The sequence below is a fragment of the Hyalella azteca genome, unplaced genomic scaffold, assembly GCF_000764305.2.
Source record: "Hyalella azteca isolate HAZT.00-mixed unplaced genomic scaffold, Hazt_2.0.2 contig4689, whole genome shotgun sequence".
In the NCBI taxonomy this organism is placed as follows: domain Eukaryota; kingdom Metazoa; phylum Arthropoda; class Malacostraca; order Amphipoda; family Hyalellidae; genus Hyalella; species Hyalella azteca.
This window is the reverse complement of record NW_025934900.1, coordinates 9,267-34,864: the sequence shown is the minus strand read 5'-3', so window position 1 is coordinate 34,864 and position 25,598 is coordinate 9,267. Positions and strand designations below refer to the sequence as shown.

The following is a 25,598-nucleotide window of genomic DNA, read 5'->3' as shown; positions in this document are numbered from 1 at the left end:
ATACTACTTTAAAAACAAACCAGCAGGCCAGGAACGAAAACGTCGAATCTGACACGAGATAAAAACTAACCAAGTTGCGTAAGAGGCGCCATGAAAGAACGTCCGTGGGAGTAGCTGAAGCAGAGCAGTTGCAGACCTTGTGAGTAGTGAATGGATACACCACCACCACCGACCACACCCGAGACATCCTGCTCAGTAGGACATTGATTCGCATGAATAATCCACAAAAAGCGACAAGGAACATAAAGTTGCAAATTAATCTTATTCGGGAGTTCGAGTCATGATCATGTCTAATTCCCGTAGTATATACCAAAATCTAGTTTTTAAATCCAGTTGTAAATAATCGCAAAAGATTAAAAAGCTGATGTCAGGATGCTGTAAAACCTTGAGCTCGGCAGCTGCTTGGTCGACAGCGAGAACGTTGGTGACGTAGAACGAGCCGTGCTTTGCGGAACTGTCCTCATTGAGCTCCTGTGTGTAGATGTAGCCTGAAGACGTCATCAGCAGCATGTGCACAGAGCCATCCTGCAGAATTTTAACCGAAACATAATAAATATGCTGGTCTAGGATCATTAGGGAGGCGATTCCACACCACCTGCAAATGATGTGAGCGAACAACACTTGCAAATATTGTTCAAGGTTTTCAAAAGCGGTTTTTATTTCGGTTTTTCAATTGGGACAAGACTTTTTAGCGTTTTCTGAAAGGGGTGTTTAGCCTCTTTTCTGCCAGGGTAGAAAAAAATTATTTGATATAATTAGAAAGCTCTGCAATTTTTGAGAGGAAATAAACTGACCGGAAGAGAAGCAAAACAAGCATCTCTGATTTTGCCCGACGGAAGCAAAAGGTAGTACTGCGGCGATAGCGCGTCCACACTCAGGTCGTATATCTTGACGAAGTCGGCAGTGACGACAGCAAGTTGTGTCTGCTCACCTGGCAGCCATACAACCCTGATGTTGCGAAAGAATAGTTTTTTTATTAAACCATGAAGGAGCTGTACACTTGAACTCCAATAGCTCTTTCAAGTAATAGTTTTTCATAAGAAAAGAGAGGAAAATGGGATTCTATGCACATTAGATCTCACTTGATGATATAGCCGCTTGACTCAAGCTGGAGGTGGAGCACGAGATGCTCCATAACGCTGCACGTAGATGAGAAAACAAGAACGTGGCAGTCCTTGAGTCCGCAGACGGCCAAGTAATCGTCATTGCAGGGGTTGGCAGAGAGACTCAGCACCAAGAATGGCAGTGGCAGACTCGTCAGTCGAGAAATGGTCAGCTTGCGCTTGCTGGCCCCAAAGTTACTGGACGGCAAACCCAACTCCTGGTGGAGGAATTTAAAGTTTTTATGAATAGCAATTGGAGTCCAGAGAAGCAAAAACAGACCTCTCAAGAAAAGGTGCTTGGGTTAATCAATAGTGTATGAGCAGATCACTTGAAACGCAAGACAAAGAAGAGAATCGTAATGAGAGATGACCTCGCTCTATGTGTGTGTGTAGTCTTAAATGTTTACACAGAAAAAGCACAAACTTAAAAGTGTACGCCGATTATTGATTGTTGGACTGATGGTCGTTGAAAGCGGAGTGAGCGTGGTTGGTTTAAACGAGCATCCAAAACAATTTTTTTTTTACTAGAAGAAATTGATCAATAGCTACATTATATTCATATTCTTGTTACCTTCTGTCGCAAGATGGACGACAGCTGAAGCAGGACAATCTTGCCCTTCTCGTGAGTGACCGCCAAGTGCTGGCGGCGGCTCGTAGGGGACGTCATGATGGACATAGCCACCCGTCGGATGGCGTGGGTGGCCACCAGCTGACGGATAGTTTGGCCCTGGTCCCCAGAGTAGTTAAGGCGCACGTTCTCGAACGCGTTCTCCTGGGCTCCCAGCGGAGAGAACATCAGGTGGTCACCCATCTGTACATTCTGAAACGATACCATGGTACAATATTGAAAAATGTACCGGTATTTATCTCTGTCTAGTTTAAGTTAATAATGGCATGATGCATTGATAGCTACTTAAGTATTAAATGCCTCAATATTCAAAACAAAACTCGATTTAATAAAATTCAGAAGGTCGCAGCATGTCACTGAAAGAATGCGATTCAATCGGTAACTGATAATAAAAAAGCTGTTGAGAAAATGTAAAAAATTATATAGAGTTGATATAAACCTTGGGTGCAGAGTGAAGCGTGTGCAGAGCCTTCCTGTTAGCGTTGAGGGAGTTCAAAGCAGCCCTGGCATGAGCCTCGTCCTCCAGACGCGGCAAAAGATTGTGAAGAAAGTAGAGACACACGCTTAGGTGGGTGTTGCTGCTGCACAGGCTACTCCATACGCCCTCTGCAACAACGGCTCGTGTTATCGCGGGGAAATCTTTTTCATGCAATCAAGAAGCACAGCGCATAAATATACTCTTATATACCTATACATACATATTCTTTACCAACAATTGAATATCTGGTTTGCACGCATTACAAATTTAATATCGACCATTGTTATTTGCGTGAAACTTCCTCATTAGTGTGGCAGCGAATCCTCTCGTAGTACTATTGAAATAAAATAAATGCATGCAATTTAGTTAAATTTTTTCGCAAATCGTCTTCAAGTTTAATTCCAAAACTGATTTTAGATGAAGTTCCCTAACAGCGAAATTAAACAGTGAGCTAATGTAATATTGTGACCAAGATACACACCAAACGAGGCACTCACCGATCTGCCGCGCCAGAACCTGACGACGCTTGTTAGTTTGTTCCCGTACGCTGTCAGTGTACGACAGCGAAGGAGACAAGGCGCGTTTCTTCCTCAAGCCTGGCAAAATAAGGCAATCATAAAGTTAGAAGACAAGCTCCTGCAAACTTGACTACTTGCAAACTTGGTGCACAGTATGGACTACTTGCTGCACAAACGTAGGAATTTTAGTTCATCAACTTAGAGTGCAAGTTCTTCCTAAAAAATGCCTGAAGATAAGACAATCAATATATCTAACCCACATCATCTCTGATAAAATCAGAGAAATATGTCATGGAACTCAAATCAGCTTCCATCAATAACACGCTAAATCTCCATGTACCTCATGTTTAAACACCGGCCTAAGAGTTATCACGATACGCGAATAAATTCTATTTTATTTTCGGGTTTTCCATTCTTGGTGTTTTCTAGTGCTCAGAAAAGTTCGGCCCATGTAAAGCAGTAGATTGTCTGTGCACTATACAGTCACTGCCAATCACAGCTGTCGATGTCCTACTAGGAGTCAAAGATGATGCTGCATTCGCCGCCACAGCAGCGTTTTCGCCTCGTTTCTCAAAAGGACATATCATAATTTTCTTCATCACTAAAATACTCCTCCTCGCTCACAGCACAAAAACAGAGTTGGGTTATTGAAATTGCCACGCATGAACATTGAAATTGCCATGATGAACGACATCAACTTGACATCACGGACCAATTTTTAAGATCATACCTCGCCAAAGATACAGTTAACACAAACTTAGCTAGTAACGTTCTCTTGTCACACGAGACACTTCAGGTTCAAGACATGTCAACAACAATCTAGGAATAAATTAACCTATCATACCATATTTTCATCTTCTGACTTAATCTTAATGTGGATTTGATTCAAAGTAATCTCAAGAAATAACAAAACAACACACCTGAGGCAGAAGCAAGGGCACCCACACTGAAGACGGCACCTGCGGACTCAGTTGCGTCACCTCTGTTGCTGTAGCTTGGTGTCCTTTTCACCAGAGCCTGCAATATTTAAATAAGATTATAAGTGTTCTTTTAGTAACGTGCGAAGTTTTATTTGAAGCTTTTGGCATGAAATAAGAGTGATGCATCCTATCACTGATCACGTACAGTCACTAGTTTCTGATCTCTGCTTCCCATGACGTGATGTGCAAATGTTCACGTGATTTTGAGTGAACAAATCAAAACGTCCAAATATAATTGCGCACGGCGCACAAAATTGCACTAAAAAATTTTTCATCAGTGAAAATCCAAGCCAAACTAATTACACTTACTATCATCACACGCAAGAATTTAATGTTTAATATGCTGACCTGACATGATCCATCCTCTTTGGCGCCGCAGTCACAGAAGAACGAGCCATACTTGGCGTAAGTGACGTCATGACCTTTATGGCAAACTTTGGCACACACGGAACACACGCCCACGCCGTCCTCCATTTGGCAAGTATGGCAGTGGTACCAGTGTTGGCTTACGAACTCTTTTTGCGTGAGAGTGTAAGTGCACAGTTTGTTGCACACGCTCTCGTCCTCCTGCAACCAAAGACGACACATGAACCGAGAGACCAGCGAACACAACTTGTTAAAAATACCAACATCGTACTAACGTCATTTGAAACAATTCAAATTAAAATGAAAATTTACCCGTTCCCTCATAATACACCACGCTATGTTCTACCTCTTTTTACAGACTCGTGTATGAAAACAAGAAATGGACCTATACTGATGCATGAATGATCAGGTATCGTTTATAGTCAAGAATAAAATTTTATGAGGCAAAGGACCCATTGCATTCCCAACAGAAGAGTTACATACGGAATCTTCGAGAACTTCTTCATCGTCCAGGCCGTCATCGTGGTTGCGATCGTCGAGAAGGTCGCTGTCAGCTGCATCTGTCACTGACTGAATGTCACCGCTGGGCTCCCCTGCACGAAGGTAGCCCAAGTGAGAAGAGCAGAAATGCAAGGATATCGATTGTAAACTATAACAAATAATTCTGGCCGAAAAAATGAGATGAAGACCTGCGAAATAATTAGAAACAAATGAATAAAAATGTAATACTAGTATACAAGCCGCATGTGATAATGTGGACAAATTGATTGTATTAAAAAAATTTAAAAAATATAGTCCGAATTCCGCCCCTAGCAAACTTGAGAACGAGTCTAACTTACAGCAGCACATGCTTTGCTGATCTGCTCTCCAAACCTAACCTTCAGCAGCACAGTTCTTGATCTGTTCCCCAATTCTAACCTTCAGCAGCACAGTTCTTGATCTGTTCCCCAATTCTAACCTTCAGCAGCACAGGTCTTGTCTGTTCCCCAATTCTAACCTTCAGCAGCACAGTTCTTGATCTGTTTCCCAATTCCAACCTTCAGCAGCAACGTTCTTGGTCTGCTCCCCAATTCTAACCATCAGCAGCACAGGTCTTGGTCTGTTCCCCAATTCTAACCTTCAGCAGCACAGTTCTTGGTCTGTTCCCCAATTCTAACCTTCAATAGCACAGGTCTTGGTCTGTTCTCCGGATATTTTAAGAGCCACGAGCACGTCGCTCAAGTACGAGAAGAGTAAGTGCGCTGGCACCAGAATTTGGTTCTTGAGGCGTTCGACAACCGCGGGGCTGAGGTTCCTGTCATCAGAGGACGTGCCAGCGTCGCCAGGGCTGTGCACATTCATCGTAGCGCCAGGGAAGACAACGTATTTGCTGTACACACCACATTTAAAAATAGTTATTATTAGGTTATTTTCAAACGCAAGAGATTTTTAATCAAGATTCAAAGAAGATAATCACAAATAAGTTCATTATTTCTTCAATGAAATATTGTTTTCTATTTGTTCAAAAAACATGTAATACTCATTTGAAGCATGAACTATATAATACTAGAACGATCCATTGATTGATCGATATTTATAACGATAAAGTTTATACTAAATAACAATCAGCTTCACAAAGAAAATTATGAAAGAACATTCTTGTACTGACAAATATAACACATGAATACATCAGAGAGCTATTGGACCAAACTCACTATATTTGTAGCCACTGTATGGCGGTGCGCAGTAATATGACGTGACCCTGAGGCGCCGCCCCCCCAGCCAAGGATCTCATGATAGGCACGAGGGTGGAGATGGGCTTGAGGAAGCGACAGCTCTCTTCGGGGTCGCCGGTGACTATGGCTTCGTCAGTGATGCTGTTGCCCACCGTTTCAAGGGCCCGAAGCAGCGAGGTACAATGGCTCTGATAACCAAAATATTTCAGGACAATGCGACACCTATCTTTTCATTTATTTTTATACTAGAATTACTGGCAAAAACTCTATGCCAAACGATTACGAGCTAACGAGATTATAAAATACGTGTGCACAACACAGGAACAACGGCTGAGGAGTCCCTAACATTAAATATCTGATCAAGAAACAAATCATTCTTTCAGAAATAAAACTGCTGGTCATTCTAATACATAACTGTATTGATAAAATCATCCTATAGAAAATAGACCAAGGCAACAAATAACCTGCTAAAGTTTGATCAATAGGTACGTATATATTTGGGAAAATATCAACGAATAAAAATATCAAAAATTTATCAACAAGTCATTCAAATGCATCCAGGATCGTCGTAAAATCCAACCTTGGCGAGCTGAGTGTCCTGAGCGCAGGCATACTTGGCCATGGCCTGCACCAGCGACCAGCAGTGACGCAGCCTCATCTCTTGCGTCACCAAGTCCGACGCGGGCACGCCTCTACGCTTGGTCGTCTCGTCATCTTCATCGTCGCCAGTGTCACCGTCATCATCGTCCAGGACCATGGCTTCGTTCTGATGTGAACATTGCAAGGCATTAATGCTGGAACTGCACCAAACAATTTCGGTCAAACACAAAACATATTCTTCAACGTGTGCCTATATCGTTTAAAACCAGTTGAATTGGCTTGAAAATTAAATATATTGGAGAAATACAATCTATGGTGGTAAAGAATGAATTTTGTATCTAATATTAGCAAACTGATATAATATTGGTCTCGCGAAAAATCCACATCTGTGAAAATAAACAAGCTAACACCTGTTAGGTGGCTTATTATATATTGTGTTATTAGCAATATTATATTGCTAGAAAGCACACTCATTTTTTAGATCAAATGCCCACCATTTTGCCTTTGGTTGCTGAAGTGGCCGCTGAACTGAGGAAGTTAAGTGGCACCAGATCCGGATCAAGGAAGGGGCTCTCAAACAAGATGGTCTTGGCAAGGAATTTCCGATCCTTGCGTTTTCTGATGAAGCCTGGCAAACGGGAAGGTGGGGGAAGCTGTGGAGTAACTTCAACTATTTTCGTGCTGCCAGGAGTTTCAGTGGATCTAGAACTCACCGAGTAGTGAGCTTTGTTGGCAGAAATGAGCCAGCGTTGTAGAGCACCAGTATCGACCCAAGACCAAATGTGGTTACAAATGCCAGATAGGTCACTGTCCTTAGGCTGTTTCTCTGCCTGCTGGAACAGCACGATCAGGAAGAGGAGGATGGGCTCGGGTAAGATATTTCGTTCACTCTCAGTCTCAGCAGACGTCAAAGCCTCTGATGAGGGATCCTCTTCCTTGTCCGACACGGAGCGTTTGGCAAGTTTGGATGACGAGCTCGACTTGATGGCAGTTAATTTAGGAGGGACGGGTGAGAGCAGCACAGAGCAGAAGTGAGGTGACGTCTGGAAATGAGACCGAAGAGATTGTCGGCCGGCAGGGTCCTCCAGCAGCTGACACAGGAAGTCCCCAATGCCGGACAGTACTCGATCGCTCACCACACTGATACATGCCATAAAATTTACATTACATATAAAACAAATGAAATGGTATTTTGTAAAACATTTGAATGCATGAAAGCAAATTCATGAAATGTCATGTTAATGAAAGGAAGGCACCTAAAAAATTGGCAAACGTACCTGTACCAAACAAAAATGTATTTTTCTGCTAAAAACATGACAATCGCTAGAAGATTACATTATTGTGTATGTTATCAGAAAGATGGAAGTAACTTAACATAAGTTTCACTTACGTTGCATGGGGACTGAAACCATTACAACTTCCTACGACTAACTAATAAGGAGAAATGATAAGGGTAGTTTGCAGCTATCTTTATGATAGCTTGCACGCTCGCTACAAATACAAAATAAGGGAAATAAGAGACTTACCCGTGGTAGTTGGCAGCTATCTTGAGCAGAGCCTGCACGTGCACGAGCTGCCTGCCGTAGAGGTGATGAGCTACCGTGGCCTGAGTGTTACTGCCACTACTGCTACTGCTGTCACCAGTGCCCGCCGCAGTGCTGTCAGAACTGCTACTGCTGCTGCTACTGCTAGCGCTACCAACGCTCTCGTTGCCGCTACCACCGCCCACTGTTACGAGAGTCGAGTTGGGAATAATGGTTCCAGCACATGACAAGAGGTTACTCTTTCTTAGTACGACAGCACAGTAAATGCTTCCATGATATACGAGTTAAAATGAATAGACCTGCCGTATTTCAATATTAAGAAACGTTCAATTATAAATTCTACAACATTAAACTAACTGCAAACACATGGATACAACGTTTGAGCAACTTCCAGAAAAGTTTACGCTTCTTCTAGTTCCACTTCATATTACAAAAACCAATGCAAATGTCAGACACTTAGAAGAAATGCCATAGCAGCGATTGCTCTTAACTAATGGAAGGAACCTTTGATAATTATTTGTATCTTCTCATGTACTTCTCAAGTAACATTTCAAAGTCAAAACAAATGCACCAACTTGAGCTCTCTCGAAGCACTTAACCTAGAATGTGTCCCGGAATACCTTCAAGGTAAAATAGCCCTGGAATATAATTTATTACATAACCTGGAATATCTTCAACAAATGTCAGACTTCATGCATTATAATGCATAATGAGTTTACTATGAGGAACTGTAAACTGACTTGTAACGCCAGTAGCTGCGGTTGGTGGCGATGGCAGGAGCCGTTCAAGGGCCGAGCCCAGCGTGGTGGACAGGCCGTCGCAGGTGGCGTCGGCGGCGATCGATACCAGCGTTTGGACCAGCTGAGCGTGCGGTTTTTCACTCTCGGTGTACCAGCTGCCATTGCAAGGTTTTATCAAATTACCTCATTAGACATAAAATTTAAAAATTTGTCGTTCAGTTCGGGAACAAAAGGTTTATTTCTGAATGAGGTCTAGGAGCAAAATCTTGATTCAAGCCAAAAATAGTCTATGAAATAGAATGCCCAACATTCAGTTCTCATGTCTTGACTTATGCTGTACAATAATCGCTCGGTTATAGCGATCAATAATTACAAGAACCAGCCATAGAAACTGAAAAATTGCGGAGAAGTTTCATTTTCTGTGCAGCTGAGCGCTAATTCGTTCAGTCCGTGTAGGCGTGCTACAGACCCTAGATAAAGCAGGCCGTACACATTTCCAACCAGTAATAAAGCATTCTCTCTCTCTCGTTCAATGTCATTCATTCAAATGCTAGCTAGAAATTCAGAGACATGTGTTTTGAGTTGTGTTTGCAGTCACGACGGTGTGCTTGCATGTGCAAAAAATGTACTCCAATTTTTCAACATTTTGTTCCAAATACATTTTAACGCTCACAAAATAGTGGAGCTTTGATAAACGCAGGAAGTAGCAAGGGATTACTACTGCCGATCTTGCGAATATTAAGACCTCATAAAAAAAGCAAGAAATACCGCTTCAAACAAACGCTTATGCAGGATTCAGACCGAATGACGCGTTACGCCAAATAAAAAGGAAGCTAAGCAGCAGAAGTTGTACCCGGCGAGGTCAGTAGTGAAGGTAATGAGGGTGCGCAGGACATGCTTCAGGGGGGAGCTGGCGACCGTGAAGTTGGGGGCGTCGGAGAGACAAGACACGTGGCCGAGCACCACGCCCGACACAAAGCTCTCGCCAGGCAACACGTCGCCCCCGCACTGGCTGCTCTTCTGTCAACAACAAAGCATAACCGATCACTGTTGTTTCTCTTAGCGTATAATCATGAAGTGCTCCACTAGTAATCCGTTTGCGAAGCATTAGTATTAGGATAAATAAATACGGCGATCTATCTTCGGATTATTCACCAAAGAAAATATGTCAATAATTAGATTATAAGTTTTGATTCCCTGCAACGATGTTCCTGGCTCACAAGCCACGAACAAACCAAAATCATATACATTAGTGATCGGAAATTTACATGCCCAACCAACGGAGATTTTCCCTTTCTTTAAGACAGAGAAAGTCGTGTTCACTTACTCAATTAGCACGGCAATCTGATTAAGAACATTTTCTTCAGGGATAAACTAATAACGTTTCACTTTTTGTTCATAGAATTTATAAGTGACACGCCCGCAAACATTCCGCCCTATATTGGCTAGTTCTAATTAATACTTTGATGCCTGGCCGGATAAGATGGAACTATGGATGTTGATGCATTGGAGTCATGTACACAGCGCTGCTCTTGAAGCTTAAGCTAAAGAAATTTAATTAACATGCTAGTCATTTATTGTCGAATTCACAATAACGTATACGAAAACTAATAATGCAGGTTTTATTGAAGACCAGAGAAAACTCTGGACTTCAATGAAATACTCTCTGGTCTTCAATGAAACCTGCATTAAAGAACAGCTTCCGTCAAACTGCACAAATGTAAACTAATAATTAGATGAAGATCACGATTTAATGCAATAAAAAAAAACAATCTGGGACTCACCCAAGCTTGAGGCTGAGGGAATGTGTCGAGGGTATTGGAGGTCCAGCGTTGCAGAGCCGCGTTCAACAGAGGGTTACGACAGTCCTTTGAGAGACATGGCTGTACAAAGCCTGCCTGGTCTCCAGATACGGCGAGAACGCGACTCAGAGCTTCTATTAATGGACCGGCATCAGATGCCGCAGTTTCTTCAGCAGCCGCTGACTTGGAAGTGCTGCTGCTGCCGCTGCTCGTCGTAGCAGGAGAGGAGCTCATGCTGTGCACAACACCGTGCCGTGCTGACTCCGTCAGTAGCATGATCAGTGACAGGAGCGACGTGACGGGTAATTGATCTGCCGTGATTTTCAGCGTCTGGCATAAATCATGAGTGTCCCCGGCACCTCGTAGGTCCAGGTCACCTCGCTGCCATCCATCATCCAGCGTGACCTTGTGGAGAAAATAAACTTTCCCTGAGAACCTCTGAATCTTTGTTACTCACACCCATCAAATCAAATACTCATCAGCGACGTTTATCAAGGCAGGTTGGCGTTTCAGTTCTAGAGTGCAGTGTTATAATTACTGGGTCAACCCCCAGTAAACTGGAGAAACCTTTAACAATAAAAATTCTCAACCAAACCACCAAAATCTGAAGAATAGATCTCAGACCAGTTCTCACCTGCAGTCTCGCAAGCACCGCGTCAACCAACAGCAAATCGGCGAAGCTTGCTACATTCATAATGGACGTAGCGGTGCCAGATGCTGCAGTTTTCGAGTGGATCTTAGCTACTAGAGAAGAGATGACGAGGCCTGCGACGCGCAAGTCATGCTGCAGCGACGAAGTGACATTCGTCACAGACTTAAGCAGAGCGTCTGCCTTCTGGGTTGTCAAACTCTGACGTACAAGACCATCCTAGGGTTAGAAAGGAAACATTATGACGGTGAATTCTGTTTAACATACATTTTAGGACGAAGATATTCGGCTGACTTGATACATACTTCAATACATACTTCAATCTCAAACAATTCACAAAGAAGTAAAAACAAACAATTTTTTGACAGTCAGCAGCCAACATATATTCCAAGTAAGCGTTCTAACTATAACTTTATTTATTTTAATTTTGGCCACAATTACCTTGATCCAGCCATTGAAAACTTTATGAGAAGCCCTAGGCCCCCAAATAAGAGCATGCAGGAGCCAAGGTCCCTCGAGCTTAGTGTCGGGACTCGCAAGAGCCTCTAGTGCAGCAACCGAGGGTGGCAGTGTCAACAGTATGCGGTACACGAAGGAGAACGTATACTGGACAGCACAGTGTCCGAGGTAACTTAGATTGTTGTCATTAGACTGAACACGTGCAGAAGCCGCGGCGCAATCAGTCGAAACGGACCGCAGGACTTCAGTGCCCGGCCTGGCAGTGGCGGGGGTGGTGGTGGCGTCACTTGCGGCACACTGCTTGATGACGTCTGAAGATGCCGAGCGCGTTATATCGCTCGAGTGAGATGAAGACGCACGGAAGCTTGGGTCCACTTGGCAACTCACACCCAGCAGGCCAACAAGGGTTTCGTACAAAGTGGTGTACTTCAGGGTGTCCGGTGTAGCCAAAATGAAACTGCATGCCTATTGAAACGTAGAAAAATAGACTAACATTTTCCCATGAATGCAATACACTAGTAAAAGACTTCCAAAATTGTAAAACCTTCCAACCGCCAACACTTCAATAAAACTTCAATGACGTAATAGGAAGAGAGCTCAGTTATTGTTCCATTTTATTTCTGGAAGATAGAGCGGAATTTTAATATTTAATTTCACTCAATAGGCACAAAGGAACTTACAAGTCCGTCCAGCTTGGGAGTGTCCTGAGAATTGGTGTCAACAGGAGTGAGAGTGTAGAACTTGGGCTTCAAGGTAGGGGCGCAGGATGGGCCGGTCTCGTCGGCCTGGTGATGCTTCTGGTAATTATCTTCAATGTCACGCCACACGTGGTACATCTTGGCATTGCCAGCGCTGTCGCCTGAGTAGAAACAAAAATAAAGACTTCATACATCTGCTCTGAATGAACAATATATAATGACTGGAATTTACGATACGTACCATTGCATGATATAGGTACAAGAATTTCGAGGTTACACTTTCTATTGGAGCAAGAAGCAAGGACTGTAAAGTTTCAGTGGGTCTACTTGAAATCTTCAAAACTTAAAGATTCGCAACTTACCAGCCGTACTGGGACCACAATTCAAGTTGTTTGAAGAAGCTCCACTGTTGTCCACTCTCACTACATCGCGAGATATTGGACTGAAGAGGTTCCATTGGACCTGTAAGGTGACAACATTGTTCCATTTAGGAACATTCACGCGGATTGTGAATAAGAATTGTCGGCTGACACACAAAATTAAACATGGGTCTTTCGGGTAAAATCGGAAGAAATAATATAACAAAACCACAAAGATTACCTATAAGCACATAACATACCTGTTCGATAAGCGTCTGAGGTGCCTCATACAAATTCTTCATGAGGTACTCAAAGATGAGGAGTAGCCTGGATAAATGAAGTAGCTGGGAGTCCCTCATGGGCGTCTTGACGACAGGGGCGACTGTGATGAGAGCGCTGGCCACGCTCAGTAACACAGCTTTCTTCTGCATCAACTGGAGTGCGTGGAACAGGAAGAGCAGGAGCTGTGCGTGCTCTACGTTTAGGTCTGCAAACGATTTTACGTATTATTCAACTAAGTGATAATAAGTTGCATATAAGATAACCTAATAAATCAGAATCAGAATAGAGACACAATGCTGAGATATTGATGATAGTTCGAGGACGTGTGACTGACCATCGACTTCATGGTCTGGATGAGGGGCGGGGCAGGTGACGGCCTTGACGAGCGTAGCGACGACGCGCTGCCAGATGACGACGCAGGCCGTGTCACAGTCGCACTTCAGGTCGTCTTTGTCACGACGTTGGCGTAGCAGCAAAACCTTCACAAAGAGTGGAAATAAACTTCGCGTTTTAAATACGGCAAGGGGAGTTGAGGAATACTGAGCGCGGGAAAGATGCGGCAACCAGTAGATAGTTAGGATAATATCGGAGCAACGCTCACAAATTCTTTGTTTAGAACATCAAAATAATGCATATGAATAAAGACTATCTCGATTCATGGTAAAAAATGGCAGCTCTCGAGATTGGCCTCCAAAATTTTTGCAAATAAAACAGACATATCACAAGATAGTGAAATACAAATTTTTTAATTAGTTCAATGCCAAACAGAGGACTAAGAATTCAGTTAAGTACCTGAGCGAGGACTGTGAGCGTCCTGGGCAGCAGCAAGAGCGGCCAGTCACCGTCAGAGATCCAGGGGGAGACCCCAAGTTGATGCAACAGCGTGGCCTGCAGAGCATCACTGAGCGCCCCCGAGGCGATGAGGTTATGAGTGAAGCGATAGAGTGACTGCGAGAATTGCTCATACAGCTTCTGCACTACTGCTCCTCCACTGCTGCCAAGCTCTGATGACAACAAAATATATAGGTAGTACGCTTTCTTATCTTTACTGAGTCTTATTTCTATAACAAGATACAAAAAATGATTCTGTTAAAATGAGTGTGGAATTTTTAATAATTTCAATGAACAGAATGTTCAGGTCTTGAAATAAAAGCTTTTAACCTGCGTCAGTTTTGGCAGTGTCGCGGTCTAAGTCTTTGATGATGGCAGCAAGCACAATCATGTGCGTGTCGGCGAGGCCTGTGCGCACATACTGCTGGACATACGCGCAGTCACACTCCACCAGGTGCCGGTTCATCAGACCGAAAATGAGCGTTGCTAGGTTCAGGAACTGTCGAACCAGAGAGAAAAGCATAAACATCTTGATAAGCAATAGCGTTTAAAAGAAATGAAAGTCAGCAAAACGTATCATAATGTTAACTATAGAACAAAATAATAGATGCCACCTCTTGGTGTAAACAACGCTAAAAAATATTTCTGTAAAATTCAGCCAGAAAAAAAAGAGCACAGAGAATACGAGTAATGAAAATTACTACTAAATCACAGGAAAGTCACTACAGAGGTAGCTGGTAACCTACCCCATGGGGCTCGGACTTGTCAGGGATGACAGGAGGTCCTGAGGCGTCGAGGACGCGGGAACTTCTGCTGTTCAGGGGGGCGCCGCCACCGGACGAGCAGCTCTCGCTCTCTGATATCGACTGCGGTTGACTGGAACCTGCACGTCGCGATGTCACGGGTGAGTTACAGCTAAAAATTGTGGATTATAGCTAACAAATCAACAGAAAGTGATAGCTGACAATGCAACAGTGAGAGATAGACAACAAGATAATAGTGGCTGAAAGCTAACAATTTAACAGAGGCTGAAAGCTATTAACTACCGTGAACACCGCATTGAGACTAATGACGTATGAGAAGAATGAACAACTTTATATCTCAATGCGCTCATCAACAACCATTTAGCCCTAACATTGGTTTACTAGCCACAAACGTTACTGATGTCACTCACTAATATGAAAATGCAATTAAATTTAGTTCATTCTGAGGTCATAATTGCATGCACTTTAGATCGAGCTATCTCTCGCCGACACTTATACTGAAATAAAGTTTATCTCAACTCACCACCACCATGTGTGGAGGCGCTCACGCCCCAGGCTGGACGAGGTCGTCCTCCCACAGAACCGCGTCGTGGGCCGCCGCTGCCTCCTCGCTGGCCCCCCTCCTCTGCCCCTGGCGTGCACGGCTCCTCGAACCATGACCCGATGATCACCGAATCGTCGTCTGAACAAATTTAGGCAAATCGTTCAACACGTTCATGATTATTACTTTATATTATTATTACTATTATTACATCCTTATTACTATTAAATTTATAATTAAAAAGGCATCCGAATATTATCTGCAACTGACAATATAATTAAAAACATAAATTAACGCTTCTATGGCCATCATGCGTGGCAATATTTAATGTACACAACTTTGGGAAACATAATGATGCGTCCCAACATTAAAAGATCAATCAAAATAGAAATTGTTTCCAGTGCTTCAAGGTTGATACTAGACTAAATTAAAAGTACCGAGATATTCTCTGAGAGTTTTTCAAGTAGAAGGAATTTAGCTAACCTTCTTCTCCAAGACTGCCCTCAGAGAAGTCGTCTTCGTAGTAGATGGTGCTGTCGGTGAGACTGTACGTGTCACCCTCGTGCATGCTGCGCTGGCTGCGCCGCAAGCTACAAGCCTGCAGCCAATAAAATGTACCAATATTTAAATATCTAGTATAATAAAAAGTACTTCATTAGAACTAATAAACAGTGAAGCCAAAATGAATCTTATATTTATTTAGCAAAGCATTACATAGCATTACTCATTGAGCAAAGTTTCCTATGGTGTTTGAAGCCTGAGGGCTGATATATCTAGGGGCAGTTCGAGCCCGTATCTAAGGTACACATCAATTCGGGATTGGAAAATTTATTCTTAACCAGAGAATAGAAAGGTACTGCAAAACTGGAATAAAAGAATTGAACCAAGAATCAAAATTTTAATTTGGTCACAAAAGTCAAATGGGAGTAATAAGTTCCACATAAAACGAGTTTGTATAGGCCTTTCTCTAATTAGCATACATTAATTTATTTCTTATTAATGAGATTCATGATGATGGGATTCAAAACGTGTAGGGATTTACCGGTGCGGCCAATTCTAAGCAAACCTACTAGTAGTAAATAAAGTGTCCAAATGATAGCTACATATCAACAGATTAAAGACAATTCATCTACTAGATCGATAATTAACGAAAGTAGATCTGACAGTAAGATGCATTTATGCCTTCTAGTTACTGAATAACATTTTCATATTATATAAATGAACACTGATGGTAGCCCATAACAATACGAGGACACGTCTATGATAACAATTGATCTTATTTTCTGCTGTTACGACCACATAATTATTTGGCCAGCATCAGTTCTAGCTTGGCTAAAACGCTTCTGAAGAGATTAAAATAGTTCAAATAAGACCGGCGATTACATAAGCTGCTTTGGTTTTGTATTGGTGAGTATTCGTTCCATACACACCTTCCTGTACGACACAGTGGCGAGGTAGAAGAGCAGCTGGTTGAGAGGCACGGCGTTGAAGATCCTAGCGATGCGGTTGGTGGCAGAGAATGTCTCCAGGACGCTCATCTTGGCAGGCGTGGGAGTGGGTTTGTTAGCATTCCAGCCCTCGACGGCCACGTCCTCCAGCAGCAGAGAAAGAAGTTCACAGCACAGCTGCGCGAGGGCAACCACCACCGAACTGACGCCCTGCTGACTAAACGGGGCAATATGTCTTGAGCTCTATACGGTAACCAGGTGTTCATGTCCACAACTAATAGAACTGATGGTAAAAATGCCAGTTATAAGAATCAGCAGACAGAACTGTTTTCTTGAGATGCAATACCCGACCTCCGCTTTACTAACAAAAAGCTACAGTTATCAATAATCGACGAAAATTAGCAGTGTTCTGGTAGGTATGAAAGACATCTGAAGAAACAACTTACACTTTATTTAGGTTAATTCTGGAAACAACATCTTTCTTTGTTGGACTTTTGCCCTTGTCTTCTTTGGTATTCTTGTCAGTGAAGGTGGCTGGTGAAGGACCACTACCGCCTGCAGCAGCAGCAGCAGCTGCAGGAGCAGGCGAGACGGCAGAGACGATCACCATAAGCTGGTGTAGTCCAGACGACAGCAGCCAACCGCCCATGAGTTGCAGGTTTTGGTGGTGCTGTAACAATACAATAAATCCCATAACAATCGCACACTGTGTGACTTGCGTTATTGCTGTTTTAGATAACGGCTAACAACTACGTACTGCTTAGGGTTATTTTGTATACACCATTTATTGAACGATCTGCACACTAATGTATCACCTTATCATTAACTTTTTACTGGTCCAATAATAATGTAAGAAAATGAATTAACAGTTTTCCTGCGGACTGCTTACATGTCCACCAGCCCTGGTGGAGGTCTTCACAGCGCGCAGCACCACCGAGTAGATGAGCAAAGCTTTCTCCGTCACGCTCGTGGACAGCGAATCAAGCTCATCGTCACGTGCGCTCGCGGGTGGAGTCTGTACAGTCAATTTGAAAACCCATCATCATCCAGAAAATAGTAAATAATTCCCGCGGAAAGTAAAAATGCTTTCATAAATAAATTCATCTCATGACAATGTCGTCCAAAATAATTTCTAAACCAGAAAGCTGAAGATGAAATTCTTTAAAATCTTTTGTGCTGGATTGGTGTACGTATTTATACCACAATTGAGCAAATTTCTAACCAAAAACAATACTAAGACAGCCTGATAAACACCTAGGATTTCAGTTCATTAAGATAAAATGATTTCATCACATTTATGAATCAGTTAGTTCCGATGAACTAGGTTGTATCGATACCTCTTAACAAGAGCAACCAAGACATGAGATCTCGTCACCTTGCTGGAAGTCGCTGATGCAGTGGTGGCAGGCGCTGAGGTGACGGCGGTGACAGCAGACGCGACCGCGACGTGGAGAGCTGCGAGCAGAGCTGCCATGCTGATAGAGGCAAGCTTCTGCAGGCGCTCAGCTGTCAAAGGTTCTAGTACTGGCAGCTGCAGTATGCGTGACACGATGCTCAGCTCCGACACTACCTGTGCCAAACTGCACGAAGAGTTGAGTGTGAGGTACGAGTAGCCAGACAATTGACAGTTGCACACAGCAATCCGATAATATCCAGCAACTATATATAGAACAAGTTAGGGGACCTAGTAATATATAGCTGAAATTTTTAATGGAAAGGTTTTTTTTTGCAGCTCAAATCAGCATGGGTTATTTTTAGAGGTTTGCACTATCTGTGTCCAGACAAGACTTTGTTGTCTTGAAGGCATATCAGTGGTTGGATTCTACATGTAAAAAACGAATTAAAAAACTCATAATGTTTTACTTTAATTAAATGTAACAATGGTTAACAAACGTATTGTAATCGTGTATTGCGGCAAGTTGCTGTTCAGTACAAGCGTACCACAAGGTACGTACTTACATACAGTAACACAAGCCACTGGCTGATACAGCTTTCAAACAGAAATGAAAATCAACTAAATAGCATTCAAACCAGTGTTGTATACAACATGGAATGCTCTTAAGGGTCATCATTGAGACACGTGCATCAGTTTGGGAACCAGGGGATCACTGAAAAAAAAATTCATGAAACACAAAATAAGATAATTTCAGCTGATGACAAGTTAGTCTCGCTGGTTAGCGCCTGTAAACAGTTATACGGCCACTAAAAAGATTGTGAACTTACCCAGGTTTGAATGCAAGCACTTCATGTTGATTAGAAGGGAAGGAGAAGCCTTTGCCCTCCAACAGTTCCTTGTACTTGGTGTTGTATTTGCTGATGCTGGACATCTTGAGGCACACGTCAAGCAGCGTAGCACCGCCACCAATGCTCTGCAGTGCTGCCTCACAGCGACTTGCAAACAAATGCTGCACAGGCGAGAAAGTTGACTCAACATTCAATGTTTCCTAACATTGAACAACAGGATATCCTATGACAATTACACGAGATATTTCCATAAAATATTTCCAAATAACATTAGAACACAAAAATTTCGGATTGGCATTAGTATTGGCTTCGGAAAAATTCGGATTGGCTTCGGAAGAAGCCAACATATATTGATCGATTGACCCAGAACACGTTTGAAAAATTGTATAAAAAATGAAGTGCACACATAGAAATAAATTGCACCAACCGCAACGTCTGAAAGACGACCAGCACCATCCTTGTCAGTTGAGAGACCTCCTCCAGGCCTCGTCTTTCCTGCCGCGTCACTTCCAAAGTCATGCAGGGGCAAGATGAGCTGTTCAAGAACAGCAGCACTTGGGTCATTGCGGTTGCGGCGACCATCCTTGATGCCACCGCTGCTGCTGCCAGCACTGCCACTGCCTGCACCACACGATGCGTCCTTGTCGTGAGAGTGAGTGCGTACGCACGGCGGCAGCTTAGCTGAGCGTATCACAGATATAAGCGAGGACTGATCTGCACGGCTGAGGCAGCCACTGCCACGACACAGAGCCTTCATAGCCAGCACCAACTGCTTGTCCGTGATCGAGACCACCTTCTCCCGGTCATCCCTGAAAATTTATTATAATAGCAATCTTTTTAACCATGGTTAATAGCAATCGTTTTTAACCCCGGTCAATAGCTCTTGATTAGGGTTAACATACTGTGCTACAACTAACTGTACTGTTAAGAAGAAAGTGATTTCGAGATTATGTGAGCAAAATAATTAGGTATTAGCATTGTATATTGAAATATTTCCTGGTTGCAGTCGAGGGCAAATGCCTATGGACGTATTTTGTGATTTGGATGGACAAGTGATTAAAAACTCAAAAGATGCATGAACTTTAAAAACAATAAATTGAACATTGCTCCCAATAGCCAATTTCCATTCATGAAAAGTTATGAAGGAACAACTAGCATTGCTGATCCAAGTCCTAATCCAAATTATGCTAATCAAACGTGCATACTTAATTCTTTCAATTACTTACTTGTTGACAGGAGTAACAATGTTGACAGCACCAGAACTACTGCTTGTGGTGCTGATGGTGATGGGAGCAACACCAGACCCTGAAGTAGCTGCAGGGGTTGTGACTGCAATGCTACCAATGATTTGGGGAACATTGTCACTGTGACTGTCCGAGTCACTTTGGTCAGCATCAGCTACAGGAGCTACAACAGGAGTCACACTTGATAGGATATTGATGGAGGATGGGGATAGAACGCTAGTAGAAATTACTGGGGCTGAAGAGCCTTGAACATGTTTCCCAGATGATGCAGTTGTGGGTGCAACAGAATGGGTTGATATGTGCGAGTGGGAATGATTGTGGCTGATAGCAGCAGGGATGGTAACAGTCAGTGGGGGAGAGCCCACTCGGCTCACGAGGTGCTGCAGCAACACCTTGCATGCGCTGACGCTGTGCACCACACCTCCCACGGACACTGTACACAAGGAGAAAATTTTAGCTATGGTAATATTTGAATGCTCCCTGAAAACACTAGAGACAAAAATTTTTCAGGACATCTCTCCAGCACTATTTCAATAATGATACAGTTGAATGATACAGTTTAAAATTATTTTACACACTTTTTTCAGTGACCATGCCAGCTGAATATAAATTGCAAATCCCAAGCTTGGAAAAAACAGGGTTCAAAATTTTCATATGCAAAGATAACATAGAACTCATGAAACTTATAACCAAAATCAAGAAATTCTAATCAATTTTCACTTCCATATCCTCTAGGAAACGTCTTGATTAAGTAGAGAAACTTTGTCAATGCAAATTTCAACTTACAATATTGGGCATGTGTGGCAAGGTAGTCAGCAGCCAGGATGCAGAAGGCGCTGTAGAATGCTTCATACTGATCCTCATGCTGTCCAATATCCTCTTTGCTGCACAAACAACAAATGTGATACAGTAAGAAAGCAAAATTATTCAGTTTACAGATTATTCTCCAAAACGCAGTGCATTCAATCATGCTAAGGAATTGTTACCAGTTTCAATAACGAACCTGGAGCTGAAGGAAAAAAAACACAGTTTCTAACCGTTTCAAAAACACACACCACATCTCCACTAGAGAACACACACACCACATCACCAGAGAGCACACACCACCACATCTCCACCAGAGAGCACACCCCACCACATCCCACATCTCCACCAGAGAGCACACACACCACATCTCTTGAATACTGCTGTCAGCTTTAGGCACCGCTCAAGGCGGGTGCAGTGCGGCAACTAGAGACAGTGCAGCAGACCTTCACATACAAGATCAGTGCCATGAGGTAGCTGACCTGAACTACTGGGAAAGGCCAAAACACCTGGGACTGTACTCACTGGATAGTACACTTCAAACCCACCTTCTTCAGGTTGCTTTTAATTTCACCACGAGTAACAAACAGTTTCTTCTGTACCTTTCTGCTAATCTATCTTGAATTATTGTCTGTTAGTTTCCTTGGACGACCAGGTCTTGGAAGGTTAGCAACAGCATGCTCGGATGATATCATCAGGATGATTGCTTCCAGATGATATTTCCAAGTGTACTTAATGATAGATCAGTCTCCTTGGATATTATTCAAGGTTAATTACTTTTCATTGTATGTTGCCCGGTGCATAATTTTATCGATGACATTCCATGCACAATTTTGTGATGCCCAATTATGCATTAATTTTTTATCAAGTGAAATTTTTTCACTGAGCAAGGTAGATGTAATCAAAATTCTTTGTTAATAATCTTTTTTTTTTAACTGGAGCCTTAGCCAACTGAGGTTCTACTATAAATGCCCTATTAGAGGTGTCCCATATTACCCAAGGGGGTGTCCCTTCTTACCCCCATCATTCAAAAAAGCCTGTCATTTTGTTTTGGATTGAGGTACAAAAATTCTGTAAATGAAGTTTTGAAGCTGACACCTGTCTGTATCAGCAACTTTTTTTCAAGTAAAATTTTTTAGTGTGAAATTTATTATTTTATGTTGCCATTCAACATTTTTTTCAGTGATTTTTTAGAGCTAGTAAATGTACAATTTCTTAACTTCCTTTATGCTACATATAGCTAGGAAAAATGTTGGTCCCTTACTATTCCCTGTTTGATGGTACTCCAATCAGAAATCCTGCATCATATTATTAGTCCATACAGAGCTGCTCTGTGAAATTTTAGAAAGACTCATTTTCACAGCAGCTCAATGCCTAGCCACAACCCACGGTGCAGAGGGTGCAAGCAGCATTGCCAATCTATGGATATTTAGCCCAAAGCCTTGCCAGCCATTTTCAAGATGCATCACCAGGTAATTTTTAATAAGAAAAAGCTGCTGCTAACAACTTTGATAGTATATCCCATACTCTCCACACACTGCAACACGTATAACTAAACATATATACTTCAGCAGCTATCTGGCAGCCAGACGTGTGGTGCCACTACTGAGAGCGCGGCAAAGTAGAGCAAGGCTTGACACGATTCTGCCACCCAGACTGCCAATAGATGGTGCTGTGCTCATATCAACAAAGCTATTGTGAATCCTATGTCCTAGCAACTGTTGCTTAGTACTAGAATTATTATAGTACTTGTTATTTACCATATTTGTTGCTTACAGTCTTTCAGATTTTCAACTATTTTCTAGCTAGTTAGCTGACACTGACAACTGGCAGTCTTGCAAATATCTGGAATGCAATAATTTAAATCCAAATGTGGCGGCAAGATCTTCTGAAGGCGTAAATTTTTGATGCGTTGCCAAAGATCTTCCATATTCACCCTCTTTCTGCACCCTGGTTTCCATGCACTGCAACACTTACTCTTTGGAACAGATTTACGGACAAGCTTCACTGCATCCTGATCCATCCAACGTACTGGAAATTTTACTGTGGGCACTTGCGGTCTTTCAGATTTTCAACTATTTTCTAAATAGTTGGTCAAAGGCTAGCGAATATCTAAAATGCAATTATTTCAATTAAAATGTGTCAGCAAGATCTTCTGAAGGCGTAAATTTTGCTGCTGATGCGTCACCAAAGGGCAAAGATCTTGCAATATTTACCTTTCTGCACCCTGGGCCACAACTAGCATTTTATCCACAACTTAGCTTACTTTGCAGTTTGTGGCTTGAAAGAATGAAAGTTATTTGGTATAAAAGAAAAATAATTACTAAACTCTTTTCTAATTACTTCTTCATCTAGAAAATAATAAAACTTGCATCTTTAAAATCAGCACTGACCAGTGAGGCAGTGACTAGTACACAGCAGCAGCTCTTGGAAGTTGGAAAAGAAATCAATTTCTGGTTGATAGCATTTCAAGTCTCAAGACTTTCAAGCCTCATTAATGTATCATAAATTACTTGGCATTGTAGCATTTAAGGACCTAGATTGGAATTTTCTGATTGTTCATCCATAATCATCTGTTCATCCTTTATTACAAACTAACAAAGGTTTAAATTTCAATTTAAGAGCAGTAACTAAATAGGTACTACCGTAAAATGGGGTTACTTCGACCGGCAGGGTAACTTAGACCACTTTTCGTTTTTTTAACAAAAACCCCCAAAACTCAAAAACAATTTGACATAGAAAAATTTTGTCAATGGCCATCAAAGGCCTATTGACATGATGATGATGATCAGTATTTAATATTATTATTATTAATATTCACTAATATTTATAATAATTAGTTATGAATTAATATTAATAAAACTTAATAATATTATTATTACTAGTAAATTTTATTTGCGTATTCTATTCAATTTCATATTTTTAAGCTTAATTATGGTGCCAAGACCATGAAACTGAAATTTATTCCATCCAATTCTGCCTTTAAGTTAAGTTATAGCATTCATATCTAGCAGTTGCACCCATTTCCCCCACCCACCTGCAGTCAGTCTCAACCAAAATGTTTTATTCTAGTTAGAATAGATAGTCTACAACATGAGCTTTCCAATGGTACTAAAAACTTTGAAATTGGCTCATAGGAAACCTACAAATGATAGTTTTTCCAAAAAAAGTGACAGAAGTTGGTCCATTTTTGGGGTGAAATTGAAAAAAGGAAAAAATTCATATCTTTTTCATTTTTCGACCAACTTCACTCATACTTATATGATATTTTTCTAAATTTTTTTCTCTTTTCAGTGGTGTAATTTTCATTACGATCAAAGGAAAAAAATTTTTTTGTGCACATACCTACTATAAGAAGTTTATTTTTTTGCCTCAAATAATGTTGTATCAAAAAACTGGTCTAGGTGTAGCAAAAATAATATATGAACTGTAAATTTTAGAATTCCATCCTGCTTGACAGCGTAGTCACGGTAGATGTAATTACTTTATTAAGTTTACTTCTTTGCAGTCATATTAAGAGACAAATCTTTAACGAACTAATACTTTGTATAATTTTAATTGTTGAGTGAAAGCTGTGCCTGCAGCCTTGCTGGCACGCAATATTTCCAAGTGATGAAGTGAATTACCTTATAGAAACTTAGCATACCCATACGTGTTTTAAGCCTAGAAGAAGTTCATTTTTTTGCCTCAAATAATGTTGTATCAAAAAACTGGTGTAGGTGTATCGGGAATAATATATGAACCGTCAATATTAGAATTCCATCCTGGCCTTGCTTACCCCATCTGACTATATAGCATTTAAGGACCTAGATTGGAATTTTCTGATTGTTCATCAATAAATTCATAATCATCTCATTCATCTGAATCTGATCATCCTTTATTACAAAGGTTCAAATTCCAATTGAAGAGCAGCCTAAATAGGTACCAACTTATTATGTAAAATTGTAAGCCAATGACTAGGTAGGTAACTTAGGTTAAGAAATAAGGGTGTGACTGAGTAAATGCAATATCATTCAACTTCAAGTACTCTTTTTGATAATTCCACACACAAATTCATTTGTTATTGACTCATCGTATTGTCCCTATTTCCTATTCACCATCTTAGGTGCAGCATTTAGGAATCTTCAAAGTTTAAACATCAACAGATCACTTGACAACAAACTGAAGAATTGACATTTGACAGTATATCTTATTTTTCAGTAGTACTAATTAACTTAGTTGATGAAGCAATTGCGCAACATTTTACAGATTAATAAACTAAAATGTCATCGCATGACGTAACAGTTTTCCTAGGTCTACAAACTTTGATCGTTGTTATACTTCATAATATTAATAGAATAAAATGTCATTGCATGACGTAACAATTTCACTACAAACTTTGATCATTCTTATAATTCATAAGTAACTGCAGCAATTGTGCTTACCATTTAAGAATAGCTTTAACAAGTTCCGGTAGATCTTGTTTGTTGAAAGATGCATCAGAAACCGGCCAAAATGATATTATCGGCTTCACTAATTGCGACCAATCGACGCTACCTCTGCTCGCCGCCATTGTAAGCAGAGTAATCGAAACGGAGTTACGAACTTACGATACGAGTTTTGACGGGGTTTACTTTCTTCGTTTTAAGAAAGCCGGATTCAAATTTAATTTTTTATCTCTTTATGAGATTATAAAAATGTTGCGTTGTAAAAATTGTTGCCTAATATAAATCTAAAAACGTCCCAGGAAACATTGGTGAAATTTATTTACTATGTACCACTTGAAGAACTCGTATTTCGGTTTAAGAATTTAATAGAGGGG

The 25,598-nt window shown here is 41.5% G+C and overlaps 1 protein-coding gene across 1 annotated transcript in view; it reads right to left on the bottom strand.

The window, feature by feature from the left end:
* Window positions 1–25,349, bottom strand: part of LOC108677992 (E3 ubiquitin-protein ligase UBR4) — a 46,177-nt gene extending 20,828 nt beyond the window's left edge. The window contains exons 1-38 of the mRNA XM_047880147.1: window positions 25,222–25,349; window positions 20,780–20,877; window positions 19,976–20,426; window positions 19,177–19,558; window positions 18,729–18,910; window positions 17,881–18,085; window positions 17,395–17,520; window positions 16,952–17,175; window positions 16,488–16,722; window positions 15,541–15,655; window positions 15,040–15,198; window positions 14,499–14,635; window positions 14,083–14,251; window positions 13,714–13,925; window positions 13,256–13,400; window positions 12,900–13,126; window positions 12,643–12,742; window positions 12,263–12,441; window positions 11,565–12,047; window positions 11,109–11,342; window positions 10,457–10,879; window positions 9,526–9,692; window positions 8,673–8,827; window positions 7,915–8,116; window positions 6,883–7,528; window positions 6,369–6,554; window positions 5,768–5,976; window positions 5,231–5,442; window positions 4,557–4,666; window positions 4,056–4,274; window positions 3,648–3,744; window positions 2,707–2,805; window positions 2,171–2,337; window positions 1,675–1,923; window positions 1,083–1,321; window positions 795–948; window positions 385–525; window positions 71–188 (exon numbers count right to left, since the gene is read on the bottom strand). Coding sequence (XP_047736103.1) covers window positions 71–188; window positions 385–525; window positions 795–948; window positions 1,083–1,321; window positions 1,675–1,923; window positions 2,171–2,337; window positions 2,707–2,805; window positions 3,648–3,744; window positions 4,056–4,274; window positions 4,557–4,666; window positions 5,231–5,442; window positions 5,768–5,976; window positions 6,369–6,554; window positions 6,883–7,528; window positions 7,915–8,116; window positions 8,673–8,827; window positions 9,526–9,692; window positions 10,457–10,879; window positions 11,109–11,342; window positions 11,565–12,047; window positions 12,263–12,441; window positions 12,643–12,742; window positions 12,900–13,126; window positions 13,256–13,400; window positions 13,714–13,925; window positions 14,083–14,251; window positions 14,499–14,635; window positions 15,040–15,198; window positions 15,541–15,655; window positions 16,488–16,722; window positions 16,952–17,175; window positions 17,395–17,520; window positions 17,881–18,085; window positions 18,729–18,910; window positions 19,177–19,558; window positions 19,976–20,426; window positions 20,780–20,877; window positions 25,222–25,349 — 7,984 coding nt within the window. The remainder of the gene's footprint in view (window positions 1–70; window positions 189–384; window positions 526–794; window positions 949–1,082; window positions 1,322–1,674; window positions 1,924–2,170; window positions 2,338–2,706; window positions 2,806–3,647; window positions 3,745–4,055; window positions 4,275–4,556; window positions 4,667–5,230; window positions 5,443–5,767; window positions 5,977–6,368; window positions 6,555–6,882; window positions 7,529–7,914; window positions 8,117–8,672; window positions 8,828–9,525; window positions 9,693–10,456; window positions 10,880–11,108; window positions 11,343–11,564; window positions 12,048–12,262; window positions 12,442–12,642; window positions 12,743–12,899; window positions 13,127–13,255; window positions 13,401–13,713; window positions 13,926–14,082; window positions 14,252–14,498; window positions 14,636–15,039; window positions 15,199–15,540; window positions 15,656–16,487; window positions 16,723–16,951; window positions 17,176–17,394; window positions 17,521–17,880; window positions 18,086–18,728; window positions 18,911–19,176; window positions 19,559–19,975; window positions 20,427–20,779; window positions 20,878–25,221) is intronic.
* Window positions 25,350–25,598: the final 249 nt, after the last annotated feature.